General features: G+C 41.1%; 1 protein-coding gene across 1 annotated transcript in view; it reads right to left on the bottom strand.

Moving 5' to 3' along the window:
• tenm1 (teneurin transmembrane protein 1) overlaps positions 1 to 14814 on the bottom strand; it is a 206940-nt gene that overhangs the window by 95961 nt on the left and 96165 nt on the right. The window contains exons 7-8 of the mRNA XM_074674832.1: positions 4757 to 4959; positions 79 to 286 (exon numbers count right to left, since the gene is read on the bottom strand). Of these exons, the coding sequence (XP_074530933.1) occupies positions 79 to 286; positions 4757 to 4959 (411 nt within the window). The remainder of the gene's footprint in view (positions 1 to 78; positions 287 to 4756; positions 4960 to 14814) is intronic.

The following is a 14814-nucleotide window of genomic DNA, read 5'->3' on the forward strand; positions in this document are numbered from 1 at the left end:
ACCAACACTGAATGTCTTAATAAAGGAGGGGGAAAAAAACACTACCAGTGTGACTGAATCTGTAAAACGTCTCCTCACCTATGGTGGTGCTGTGGAGCAGCACTTGTTCCAGGTTGCGTCCATCATTGTAGAGAGCAAGGTGCCATGTGCCAGGGTCCATGTACTCTATGAAGCCTGTTTCCTGGAGGCCGCTCAGCAGCAGGCCTTTGGGAGCTTTGGCAGTTGAGACGGGATCAGTCAAAGACCTGGGCAGCGCCTTCCCATCCAACAATTTCACAAAGTCGAACTGCACAGAAGACAACAGTGCCATCCAACTGAGTTTAGCATGCCAGGAATTCCAGACAATCTCCATAAATGCACCATAAATGTACCAGTTAAACTATATGCAGAGGTGTGTGACGGCACATTGGTTAATATTAGAAAGACAGTGCATAAATGAAGCACAGGAGGTAGCGTCTAGCATTCTTATGACATGCAAACAGTGAGAAATGAATCAAGTAAAAAAGAGGGAGGTTGTCTCTGATGCAAATTCAGTTCTATCTCAGGTGTTTTCCTTCCTTCAGAAATATTAAGGTGCAATTTTTAGATCTTCAAACAGAGCAGACTATAATATAATTTGTATATATCTCTTTGTGTGTCTCCCTCACCCTCTTTAACTTTCTCCACCACCCTCATCTCCCCTCCCCTCTCCTCCCTCTCCATACGAAAACCTCCTTGAACTAGCAAGCACTCTCTGAGTCTTATTCCCCCTGAGGGCTGTGTGTCACAGTAGTGTCAAAAACAGCTAATTAGACCTCTTCATGCAGGCGAGAGCAGGGGCTCAGTGATGTTAAAAAGCAGATGACTCAGTGTGTGTTGTATTCAAGCCCGTATGTGCTTCTCGCAGGGAAAAATGTTGTTCTACACTGTGCAGACAGTGCATCTGTGTGTGTGTGTGTGTGTGTGTGAGTGTGTGTGATCGGAAAATGTTACTAAGACATTTTATTCACACCAAGCTAATGGAATCAGAAGTTTCCTTGTGAGAATGATTTGTGTACACTCTCGGTAACTTGTTTATGCGGAGCTGTCGGCCCACATGGGGAAACAGTTTATTCTGTACTTTTAGCAGACACAGAACACAAGTTCACGATCCAGTATCACTATTTGGTATGATACAAGAAGCCTGACTTATCCGTGGTTGAGATAAGTAATTAATCAGTCAGGTCGTTAAATGCATTTGGAAATAATCTCACCAGCTGATGACATGCTCCTGATGCTTATTTAAGAATATGTGCAACAGCCTAGTTCTTTTCCTCCTCGGCCCAGGTAAGACACTTCTTATGGTGACTCAGCTTCAGGAGAGGGGTGCTCTTGCTGCTTTGACTCCAGCCTTGGTCCACTCCTTGTGAAGTTCCCTCAAATTCTTAAATGTCTTTTGCTCAACAACCTTCTCAAGGCTGCGGTTAACTTGGTTGTTTGAGCATCTTTATCTACCACACTTTTTCCCCTCATCTTTTCAGGTGTTTCCAGTGAATTATCTGATTAGAGTGTGACACCACTGGTTTACAATATTCAACTTTAAAGATGCTATGAGGAGTATCTGTTTTAATTGAATTGCCTCGCCACCTTCTGGACTGGAGTCTCACACACACTGTCATAAATTACTCTTAGCGGGGCGTGAGTTTGTGTTGTTGCTTGAAACATGACATCAAGCAAATGCTGTAGTAGTCGGCTATATGTAGTGCTATCGGCAGCCTGGTGCTGTGATGTATCTGTAGGCTAACGTGACAACATGCAACACTGTCAGTTTGTAAGTAGTTTAGTAGCTGTTTATATTTAGTGTAGCTGGCATTGCGGTGCCCTAATACATATCTGTAATGTGTAAAATTAGAAAATCTTCATTATGTCCTGCCAGTCATCTACCAAGCAGAACTAACGTAACCTCACTCTTCATTTTATTGAAAGTTTGAACAGACCACTGCACAATAACTGCTGACTGTGGGTTGGAATGAACATTATCACCAACAGCTTAGCCTTAAGCTTGTGTTTTAGTCATTAGCCTGTGCCCCATTGCACTCTTGTTCAGCTTTCTTCTGTCTGACAGTTTGGCTCAAGTGTCTACTATCACTACAAAATGAATCATGGAAACTGTTTCCAGCAAAGGGAAAACACAGATCTCTCTTCTCACTACTAAACTTCGTAAGTCGGCGTGGTGTTGTCATAGAGACCTAGATGTGCTGTGAATCAATCTGGTCCTGCTAGACCTGATCGGGAAGCTAAGGAGTAGCAATTAAAAACAACCTGTAACCCGTAATATTGGAGCTGATAATCTCATTCTAGAGTGTGGATTACGATCAGGTATATATCTAGAAGGGAGAATTTTACAAGAACACTTAGAAACTCCTCACAGCCCTGTCAACACAACATCCTTTCACAAGATAAACTAAATTTGGTATTGAAAGAATAATAGCTTGAAATATTTCACTCTGTGTTTGGGCTGCACGATTAACCGTTATAAGATTGTGATCTCGATTCACAGATGTATGCGATCTTATTTCTTAACACGGACAATTGGTAGCACTCTATTTCATGGGCTGCATTGTAAACAAATGCCGCCCAAACACAACACTGCTGCTTCCTTCTCCTTCAATCCATGGTAAAGCGTCTTTAAAACACGTGAGGCTGCTCCTGCTGGTTGCAGTCAAGTGAGAAAGAGCGAGTGCTGCTCTCTTTACTTTATTGACCAGGGATGAGTATCGAAAACCAGTTCCTTTTAAGAATAGATAAGATATGTTCCATTTCATTGACATCATTAGCCTTTGTGCTTAATGATTTTCTTGTCTTTACATTACGTTGGAGCTGTCGGACCTTACAGCCAATATTCTGCCCCAGCTATCTTAGCTTGGCAGATGAAAAGCAGAAAACTTGGATTCAGGATTTTCTGCCTTTACTTAAGAACTAAACACACAAAGAAATGTACATAACTCTCTCACACCAGATTCTTATTCAGTACATTCAACATGTAATAAAACTCCAAATGTACCAAAAACAATTTAGAAAACAAAACGCTAGCTAGATGCTTATGCGTACGGGAAATTGCATGCATATGCTAGCGTTTTAAATACATCAATAATTTTTGTTTTAAAACTGAATTTCAACTTTTACTAAAGTAACATATAATAACTCTTTACTGGAACCTCTAAATGTCAAAATGCTAACACTGCCGTACAGGAGGATCGAAGAAAAGTTATGAGCAGGTTTATGGCTGACTTCATAACTACGGCTCAGCGCTTTAACCACTTCATGACATTAGATGGCCTAGTCCAGTCAGTAACACGTAACAAAACAAAACATAGGCTCCAAGTGACGCACAATTTTTACTTGTTCTTATTTATTTACATCCAGAGATATCCAGATCCACTGACCAATTTCTCATTTCTGTACTTATAAACTTAAATAAATGTTGCTGACAGAAAACCTGTCAAGCTGTACGCATAATATTCACAGAAGGAATTGATAAGGGCATCAATAAAGAATCAGATCGATAAGTGGACTTGATACAGGCATTGGTATCAATAAAACCGTATCAATACCCATCCCCATGAATGTCCATTTGAGGGTTATTTTTTTTTCTTAAAGTTCATCAGAGCAATAAACATGTTTGTGAAAAAAAATGTGGCAGAAATGTGTGATCTTAACTCAAGCAAAAAAAAAGAAATGTGATTCTCATTTTTGCATGAAACCTGCAGCCGTACTGTGCATACTGAATCTTTTATGTGTTTTGAAATGCAATTGTACCGTCACTTTTCCAGGACATTCTAATGTTTTGAGCTGCACCATCTATATTTTACTGACATCATGGTTGCTTGATTTGCTAGACTGGCTTCCAAAATGTGTGATCACAGATTAGGTTAGAGGTGGTAGGAAGTTTGTTTCATGGCCCTGCCAAACATGAATGCTTAATTTGTCGAAGATGAAAGACCTGTGGCTGTGAGGAGTCTGTTTGCGGTTTCACACACTGTTTTCCTATTGCTTGAGGTGGTGAAACGAAAGGTGTCACATCCACGTGGGACTCGGCGTTGGAGACAAATCTGTATCTTTTAGATTGAGAGCACAGCTGTCAGCTCTGTGAAGACATACAGTGCTTCCACTGATTTGTTAAGAGCTTCCTGGAGGAAGTGTCTGAACCACAAAAACTATTATTACGTTTTAACACAGCTGCATACGGGCAGCATACCTGGCTTCAAAATGAAGAAAACTGGATCACCTCTACACAGAACTGAAGTCTTATGACACATGCAATGTAAAAAATCATTGTTGTACATGTAGACATGTGCTTTGATAATCATTTTGCAGTTTCTCTGGAGCGTTCTCATTTTAGAAAAGAACGTAACCATGTACTAAAGTGAATGGTTATAAACCATTGAAACAAAATCCTTTGAATAAGAAAAGTGATTTGCAGTGATGGATAACACTGAAGGCAATCTGATAAGAAAAACAACAGCCAATCATAGAAGAGAACAGAGAAAACTCAAATTCCCTAGGCTGATAGCGTACTGCTTGAGATTTAAGAGTCTAAAATATCCAGTCATGTGACACAAAACAAAAGGTTTTCTTAAAAAAAAAAAAAGAAGAAGAAAGGATGAGGGGATAAAAACTTTCAGAGAACTCTCTTAAAAGAACAGAGATAAAATGTGAACCAGAATGTGTTAACACACAACTTTGGTTGAAATCCCCATCTGGGCAAACAGCTTGTTTCAACAGAGGCCTCCCCTACCTGAGTGTGTGTGGGCGGTATGTTCCTCCGTCCATAGACCCCCAGCAGAGCATTGTGTGAAAGAGAAAGGTTGAACTTGATGTAGGTCGGATGATGCACAGTCATATGAAACCTCCAAAAGAGTCCCGGTGGGATTGCCTGGCTCTGCTGTGTTCCAATGTCGACCTCGCCACGGTCGATCGCTCTGCCTCGCACCCATTTCTCTGCAGACAAAAACCGCACACAAGTAATATTGTTAAATCTCAAACTGAAGATTTGTGGAGGCAGACAGGATTATTTATTCAGTATCAGAGGGAGCAATTAATAACAAACCTGATGTTGTCAAACATCAGCGTGATCAGCGGCTGTACTAATGAAGTAAGACTGAATAGACGTCAGGAATGACTGAGCACAGGTAAAAATCCTGCTTTTCAACAGACCTTGCTTTGGCAATCCTTTGGATAGGCTCTGCATAAAGATGAACTGCTTTAGAAGGGAAGTGTTTTGTCTGAGAGCTGTCGACTGGGGCTTTGTCATGTGCTATATTAGCATCTTCTAACAAGAAAAAAGAGTATGTGTTAGCATGTGTGTGAAAGGGAAGAGACAGAGAGGTGGATGAGAGAAGTTAAGGGGGGCAGGGGCATGCACGCATTCACAAACAGCACCACGACACAAAGATAGTGTCTTGAGTGAGAGCGTGTTTTGTGTGTGAAGAGAATAGGTCTTTGCAACAGTCCCCTGGCCATCAGCTCCCCTCTTCTCTGTGAGCCTTTATCAACCACCAGGCCTGAGTCTTTTGTGTAGCACAGAAGGCGAGGCTCTCCAGCCCCCTTTGTGCTGGCCTTTATGGAGAGATATATCTGCTTCTAAACTAAGATGGAGGAAATACGGTGACAGAGGGGAGCCAGCCGATCGTTACGGCCACAAAGGTAGAAGAACAGTTAGGGGCAGATTCATGGACGAGGATGCTCGCTCTCAATCTATAATGCCTGCAGCTTTACCACTCCATTATGGCGACACCATGCCCACCCAGAGGCCAGCCGGCATATATCACAAGTACTGTCGCACAGATAAGTAGGTGGAAAGCGGCGATCTGTGAGTGGCTTCTGTTTCTACTGATGCTGTCCTTTCTTTGCCCACTTCATTATGTGGATCTGAGGAAATGTTTCATATAATACCTTTTGGCAGAGCTACCAGTTTGATCCATCGGACACATCTGATAGTCCAAAAATAATGACTGCCCACAGCAGGTATACTCATCAATTGGTGACTCACCTGACTTTTTATCAAGCACCACAATGAGCACTTGCACTTAAGGGCAAAACATCCAACATGAGGTGGGTTAAATTCTAGTTCTCACTGTGCCCGTCTTATGGTCACAAATGAATACTGTTATTTAACACAGTCAGTAATTAAAGTTTAGATTTATCATAGAACAAGTACTTTAGGTTTATGACCACTTATCTGTACAAAATACCACTTTCACAAGCCTTCACTTGGACTTTCTGTGGTGATGACCCAGTACATATTTCATATTTCGGATCTTAGTATCTAGAATATTGCCAGGATCTGGATCGTACTTTTACATCCATCAGAGATTATAGTGACCTTGTTTTGTATTGTTTTGCAAAGCAATCCAACCGTTTATCGAGGAGTTATATGCACATGTGGTGAAAATGGCCCTATCTCACAATGATAAAGAATCCTTTAAAAAAGTCCTGGATCCAGACGGTGATCCACTTCACCTCCAAAATTCAACCACTTCTTCCTTTTCCTATTTTGAACATTTCCTGAAAATTTTATCAAGATCTGTTTGTTAGTTTTTGAGTTTTGTTGTTCACAGACAAACAAACTCTCCCAAAAACAACCACTTTGGCGAAAGGTAAAAATGTTGTTGTAATACTTAATGGTAGCATATCTTAACTACTTCCTCATGCTATTAATTTAGACAGGGGTAAAAGACAGGGTGAACTGCACACTTGTACATTGGCATTGGTTCGTTAGCACTATTGGTGCAGCTTGTACAAACAAATAAATTTCCACTAGCTAAAAGCACAGTGCAGCCTCAGCGAGAAAGCAGTCCCGAGTTATTTGGTCTCATTTCTGTTTCATCAAAATCCTACTTTTAAGACCTGCTCTTGCAAAATGTCAAATATCATGCTAATAAATGTCAAGACTTGACTTTTTCCTTTTTATCTTCTGTCTCCTTCATCTTCCTCTGCCTTGGATAAAGGGAGGGGAAAAAATATATTGACTAATTGGTTAATTGATTGAACTTGACTGGGCTGTGACAAGTGAGCTTGATAAAGGACGAGGGAGAAAGACAAAGGGAGGGAGACATCAGAGGAGGATGAGAACAAAAAGAGAGTTCAAAAAGGTTTGTAATGAAAAAGAGAAAAAAAGAGTGAGGTGTCTGTGTGCAGCACAAATTGTCCCTGCACTAAAATCTCTACCAAACAGAGCAAAAAGCAGCTTGGCAGGGCTAAGGTATGCATTCAAGCATTGCTGCTGAATCTACCTCTGCAGTCCATTCCGTTTAATGCTAATCCTCACTCCTGTGCCTCACCACAAAAAATAAAGGCCAGCAAAGGGATGGATGTCCCGAGGAAAGCATCCTTTTATTCAAAAGCAGATGAACAGGACATGAATAGGGCATGGCAGTTGGCAGAACAGAAGCAGGCGGACAGGCGTGCAAGGCAGGCCAGCGAGCACGCCGACTGGCAGGCTTGCGGGCAGATGAGCAGGCAGGTCCTTCTGATGTTAATTACTGTATAGCGCCTCTCCAAGTCTGATGTAACACAGGGACAGAAAGCGGCGTTCAGGTCAGCCTCGAGGATGGGTGGTAGAGTGTGAGAGATGGGGGCGGGAGGGCTGGGGAGTAGGAGAACTAAGGAAGGAAAAGGGAGGGAGGAGAAGCATGCCCAAAGAGGAGGTGGCCATGTCAAGTTACAGCTGCTGATGCAAGAAAGAAGAAAACCCTCTTTGCATCTCTCCCTCTCGTCTGTCTTAGCAGCACAGAGTAATACTGCAGCTTCAGTAAAAAGAAGGCAGGATCGAGGCATTTTGGAAGTCCCAGAGAAACCAGACAGATCTCACGGTGACTGGGGCTCCTCCAGGCCTTGCCAGCTGCTAAGATTACTGTTGTCAGTCACCATGCTCCACCAGCACCACAGCCCCATCTCAGCACAAAACCTGAGAGCATTCTTTGAAATATATCTTACAAAACAGAAAATCTCTGTTTATTTCTACTTGGCAGGCAAGAGGACAAGCTTAAACAAGCCAATATGTGAAAAGGGAGGTAGAAATTCTTCACACCTTGCTATCTTGTGGCTTTAATAAGCAAAAAGCAGCTTGAAATTCACACTTGCGAGCGTTGCTTAGAATAAAAATATAAATAAACGGCATCGCATGAATCTCCTCTTGTGCTTTTCATCATTAGTTGGCAGCAGAAGTATGTTGTAAGAAAAAGAGTATAAATCTTTTATTTCAAAATATCTAGCTTGTTTCAAAGAGCAATGAAACTCTCACAAGCTCATTCATGTCTGCCATCATGCACAACATGCTCCTGATTGAAGTGACGACGGGTTAGTGGGCAGAGCCGCTTCAAACCAACACACTGAACAGTAAAATAATGGTGCTGCCGTAGCCAATTATAATGGTAGTGCACATAACCCAGCTAATGCCCCCACTGACATAACTCACCCACAGTATGCTAACACATGTACACATTGCAACATTTTCTCCTAAATTAGCTCCAGTAAAGTCGCTCTGCCACAGGGTGTCTGGATTAAACTGCTTTTGGATTTTAACTTTTGACTTAACCCACATCTAATGACCAGCTAACATCCCCACACTGTCACCTCCATCCTTCTTTTAGAGGGTGTGTTTCTTCAAGTGTGACTTTGCCTTCCCATTTGTGTCAGTGTCAATTGTGTGTCTCCAAGTGCTTTGTGTGTCTAGAGAGTGTGTGCACCAGGCCAATGAAAGAGATGAGCTACATTAGGACTTGGGACACAAGGTCTAATTAATTCCTCGTGCCTACGGGTTATTCAGGTAAAACAATTACACCTGTAATCTATTTTCAAAGGAACTAAACTGTCTTTGCAATTAATGTTATTATCCCTCAGATTCTAATGAAGCAGAGAACAGACTAAAAGTGCAGCAGGGGTCTTAGTGACAGGACATGTCTGCAGGGACTGCTGCTGTGTCTGTGTATGTGTGAGAGGTAGTCCATATTAAGGTGATAGTCCTGTGTGTGGATCTCACACACATTGGTGCAGACAACATTAATAGTGTTCCAAATGCAAGGGAGATTGAGTTTGCCGCAGGATGAATAAAAATATCACAATGGCCAAGGTCTCTATAATTACTTGGATTCAATTAAGGGCCTTTTGAGCAGTTGGCTTAATAAGCTTTCAGCCTCCTCTCTCCACTGTGCAGCCTAATGAGTGTCAGTCAGAGTCAGGAGAAGATAATGCTCTTGGCCTCGGGGCCTTCCATTACTCTGCCGTCTTCACCTTCTACCATCGGGCCTCAGGCTATGTCTGTGACAGGTGAGCCAACCTGTTCACAAACTCATTCACTTCATGACTCTGCAAGAGCTCCTCCATTGTTACCAGTGTGATATATGTTAGACAAACTGACACATGAAAAAAGATCTGGTGTTTTTTTTCCTTTATTGCTTTCTTCTAATCTGGTACTAATCTGGTCTAGGCTGAGGCCTGGAAGAAGTAAACCACAGCTCACAGGATATTTAATTTACTACTCTTAATCATTAATTTTAACAGCAGATAATGCCCTTTTTGTCTGCAAGAAGGCCCTAAAATGCATCTTCATAACCAGTAACTAAAGGTTATGGAATTAAAGATGAATAAACAGTGTGCTGAACTATTTTGGTCATGTCATTTTCTGTCAATGTCAGTATATTTTTTGTGCTCATCTTGTCCTTGGTGGGTTCACTTAGAAATGTGTCTGTCAGTTTAAGCTTCCTTAACTCTTGATGAATTATACAAGCAGATGTTTTGTCAGAACAAGAGCAAGTGAAGAAACCAATGTTTATCATTTTTGTTTACAAGAAAAAAACTGAAGTTTTATCAAGTGTTTTTGTCTTATTTTCAGTAGAGTCTTTTTAGACTAAATATGAGCCACATTCACCCGAAAAGTCCAGAAAATGTCTTATTTTAAGTCATTTAGAGACAAAATGAGGACTAAATTGCAAGTTAAAAAAATCTGCCAGTGGAACAAGAGAAAAAGTAACCTGTAGTAAGACATTATTCTAGTTTCAAGAAAATTTCAAAGCAAATTTTTCTTGTTCCATTGGCGTATTTTATTAATCGTTACATGCAACTTAGACCTCATTTTTGTCTTTGAACAACTTGAAATAGACATTTATCTGGACTGGCCAGGTTAATGTGGCTCATTTTAAGTCTAAAAAGACATTTTCTATTGAAAATAAGAAAAAAAAACTTGATAAGATTTCAGTTTTTGCAATGTTGTGATATAAAAAGTTCATTTATTTATTGTTAGAGGTTTTCACTCCCTCCATAGCTGAGCCCATGTATTCTAAATTCAAGTTGGAAAGTATGGATGGGAACAGAAAACCAATTCCAGTTGAGAATTGTTCACAAATCCATCAAAGAATCTTTATCATTTATCTTTTTGCTAATCAATTCGCTTATCAACTACAATCAATTGACATTGTTTAGAAGCATCAGAATTGTGGCTTAATTTTAATTACACCTACTGCACAACCTTGATGAGTGGAAACACCAGCAACTTGCAGAAGCAGTTATTGCCTACATGCAAAATTTGCTGGAATCAATAAGGGAATCATTAGAAAATTGGATGGATGAGCAGGATTGTTAACAGCATTGGTGTTGATAAAATCTTATCAATTCCCCTCCCTATTGGAAAGTATCCAGAAGTAAAAATAAACTATTATAAAAAACACTGATAAAAACTTTGAGCTGCTTTTTGTTAAATTTCTAAAACAGGACTACATGACTTTAGTGCAAGTATACTAGAACTCTTGTTCAGCTTTAGGCCCTGCTCTGGCAAAATTCACAGACATATATTTTTATTTTTCATAACTTTCACTTTTTTTGACCAAGAAGATTAAAATTGAATTTGATTTATTTCTTATTTAGAGTGTTTGATGTCAGCAACCAACACATCAATCTAGTTGTCAAATGTCAAGAGTGGGTACTCCAAAGCCCTCTGCTCCTCATAAAATCTGTCATCTCCTCTGTAAATACTGACTGCAGCTTGAAACATGTTTAATTTCTTCTGCTTCTATTTTTGGCGGAGATGTTTTGGATGCTGGCTGAGTAACAGACAAAAGTGCGGCTGCTGTAGGGCTTCCTCAACTGGAGGTGTTTGAGCATGAGGTTCTCTAAATGATCTATACTTTCTCTGCGTGTGTGTCTCTGTGTAATATGTGGGTGTGTGTGCTACATCCCAAGACTGTATCCCAGCGTGAGAAAATCAATGAGACCAGTGTACCAGGGACCAGTCCATCAGCATTTACACACATGCACACACTCATCCCCTCCCACAGACACATCCTTTCTCCCCCCACAGACATGTATCTGCTGTGCACACTTTCTCTTACTCTTATGCACACGTACACACTGCTCAGCCTCACTCCCTCAACTCTCTCTGCACGCAGTCTGGAATATTGATGTGCTCTTTAAGAGCCCTCCTCTCTGTCTGTGTCACATTCCATCCATCTACACACCATTTCCAACCACACCATCAGATCGAGTGAAAACAATCCCACACTAACGCTCCTTTTATACACCAGTTTAAACAATCATCACATAGGCTCAGATGGCATTTCACAAGCCCCACATTTCATCATCCTCACATTATAATGAGGCATTATGCAGCCGTACTGTATGTCAGTTTGTATCATTTCATATCATTAATATATCCGCCGTTCCACATTGAGTGAAATATTATTCTCAAACTTCAATGTACTTCATTAAGGCAGGGAATCCTCTGACAGGAAATTTCTTCTCTGGGCACTCCTGCTTTCATCTGCACTGGAGGATTTTCTATGTGTGTGTGCTAGGTGCATGCGTGTGTGTGTGTGTGTGTGTGGGCATGTTCCCGCACTCATATTCTTGCACGTCTTAAACAGCAGAAGAATAAAGAGAGGAGAAATACGGGGAGCTGGTGTGTGCATGTACATCAGCCTGAGGTTGATTATCATGGGGTGAGTGGCAATTAATGTAGCACTAATTAGAGAGGCTTTTATGTGTGGAGGACTAAGAAGGGCTCCTGGTGATCTCTGGAAACTACTGGGGAGATAGTGTAAAGAACATAAAACACAGCGCGCATGCCTCCACAAGACGCTAGCCATACGCAGATGACACATGTCAATTAGTATCTCTCTGAGCTGCTGTGTTACACAGATAAGAATCCTGACTTTGGGGAAGAGGAAACAAATCAAGCAGCGCTCGTATCTTTATGGCTCTGAAGATGACAAAAAAATCTGCACTAAAATTACATGAACAAGAATACAAGGAGATTACTACCTTCCAATCATTTCCCAAGCTCGTTTCATCTCTCCCAACTGTGTCATCAGCTTATATCAATACAGGAATAAAAACATCCTCCAATCAGCCTCCTCGGCTTCCCTTTGCTCCTCAATATGTTGTTCTTTGAGTTTATGGCAGCTCATCAGGAATGAAATCAATTACCAAAAATAAAAAGAACATTCTGCTACGTGCTTTGTTTGTTTTGTAGAAAAAATACATGAAGGTGGCTAATAAGTTGTTGAAAATTGTATTTTAATGTGAGCAATCATTTAGCTCGTGCCACTTTAATGGTGGATATCTGGAACATTCCTCATGTCGACTGGTACCCATCAATCACTCTCCTCTCCCCCCGTCACTCTCACTTCTTTCCCTCCCTGCCGTGTGATGTTTTTATCGTTCCCGTTTCCCCGCAGCCTCCCCTCACCATCGTACGCTGTGTAATCTCGGGGATTGTGTGGTCTCTTGGTGTGAGAGGTGATGGGTACAGCAGGATGAGCGTGATAATCTGCCACACTGGATTACAGTCTAATCTCTAATCTCTCTGGCCCTCCTCTGCCCAGGGACCACCTCCACCGTGCCAATTTTATTAATCTGAGCCCCCTGCATCAGCGGCTTAGCTTTGCCCATTTTGATTTCCCAGCTTTCATCAAGCATATAAAGCAATAGGAGCTGAAACAATAGATTGTTGTGACGCAATGCTTGGAAGTGAATTTCGTGACCCCTGTGCGCTCTATCGGAGGATTTAACTACTGATGAGAGCGTTAATCCTCTGAATGTGAGGATTCATCAGGAATAGTTGCTTTGGGGACGTCCCAGGTTGCCTAAATTGCAGCGGGCTGCAGTTTGGCTGGCTCATTCTCTTTATAAGTGCTGAACATGGGCTCCAACAGCATCCGATGTAATATCCATCAGAGGGAGTCTAAGCGTGAAGGTTGCTGTGTCCTGCCTGACTTCATGACCTGGAACACTCACAATTAATGTTCCGTGTCATGGGGTTAAATTGGTGTTAGTAATTCCTCTGGCTAGTTGAGAGATGGCAGAGTGAGAAAAGGCTATTCCAGTCACGGACTGGCTAAGAGGGAACATGATTAACCAATTACCTTGCCTTTCTAATAAATGAGTAATCAGTTCAAGGCTGATCTCTGGACTGATGCCTCTCCATCTTATTGGAACATTCATTGTGCTGAGTGTGATCTGTAAGCCAGAGCCAGAGTCCTGATGCAAGAGAAACTGAACAGAATTAATGCCAATGGATATAAAGTCAGTCTCATTTAATTGCAATCTTAATGTTTCAGTATTGATATTTACTCTTTGCGAGAGGATTTTCTAGTCCTGCTTCTTTTTTAATAATTGTGCTGCTATTAATTCCTTTTGCAAACACGGGTGGGTGTATTAGCAGGATTTCAGGTTCATTAAGTTTGCAGAAAGAGAAAAACAGCAGCAGAAAGATATTCTGATAGTCACAGAAATGAGAGAAGTATATGAGGTTTTTTTTATCTTAATGCATACGCTTAAACTGACCTCTTCATACATACGTGTACTCTTGACCTGAGAGACTATAATGAAGGGTGTTAAAAGAAGCAAAACTTGTTTTGAAATCTTGTTTAATAAAGAATGTTGGAACTAATGAGAGCAGACTAAGTCTTGTTTAGTTTTCTTTGATGAATTTTGAACACAGACCTCAACCTCAGAGACTGATCACATCAAAAAGGAAAAAAAGAAACACAGAGAGTTTACACCCATAGAGCAGAGTGATTGGAGATTTATATATTACAGGAAGAAAAATACAGTGATAAAGCAAAGAGGGTCAGATGCTAAAATCCATTTATCAGCTAAACTTGAAGCATTTACTGATTCATTCTACTATTTGTCAGCTTTAGATATCACACAAACTTAGCCTGTTCATGTGTTTCATACATGTTACACTTTACCCTTTTAATTTACCTATTTACTTTCCATTTCATTTAATTAATTTGACTTTTACAATCTTATTTCTTTTCCTTTTTTAAATCATTTTTTATTCCTTTTAAAGTGATACTCCGGGATGAAACAAGTTTATTTCAGTTTTTGGTCAAGTAAAAATTGGCCCCGTCTGAGTGCAGAGGAAACCGGCAGAGGAGCAGGGAGTGGGTCTTTGGTGCGAGCGCCCTGGGCTTCTGCTGCACAAAAACACTGCTGTAGGGGTAATTTCTGACCTAAACCTTGTGATAGAACCCAAATTGTTCCATCCCGGAGTATCACTTTAATGCCTCTAATCAAATAGGTCAGTGGATGGAGTAGGACATGGCGTGAGAGTGGGAGCCACATGTGCAAAACAGGCCACAGGCTGGATTCAAGCCTGGGTCAAATGCTCGAGGGTAGAAACTCTGTGGCATGACCATAGACTGTAAAAAAATACAGACTTCGTCTTGGTTTGAAGTGAGGTTGGCACAAAAACTGCTCCCCCTGGTGGCTGGCTGCAGTATAGGTCAAGAATCTGGCTCCCCAGTCATTCCAAACAGGCTGTAGTCTAACTTTAAAAAAATCCAAACACCTCGC

Source organism: Halichoeres trimaculatus, unplaced genomic scaffold, assembly GCF_033239565.1.
Source record: "Halichoeres trimaculatus isolate MK-OKI-2021-1 unplaced genomic scaffold, fHalTri1.1 fHalTri1_scaffold_7, whole genome shotgun sequence".
NCBI lineage: Eukaryota > Metazoa > Chordata > Actinopteri > Labriformes > Labridae > Halichoeres > Halichoeres trimaculatus.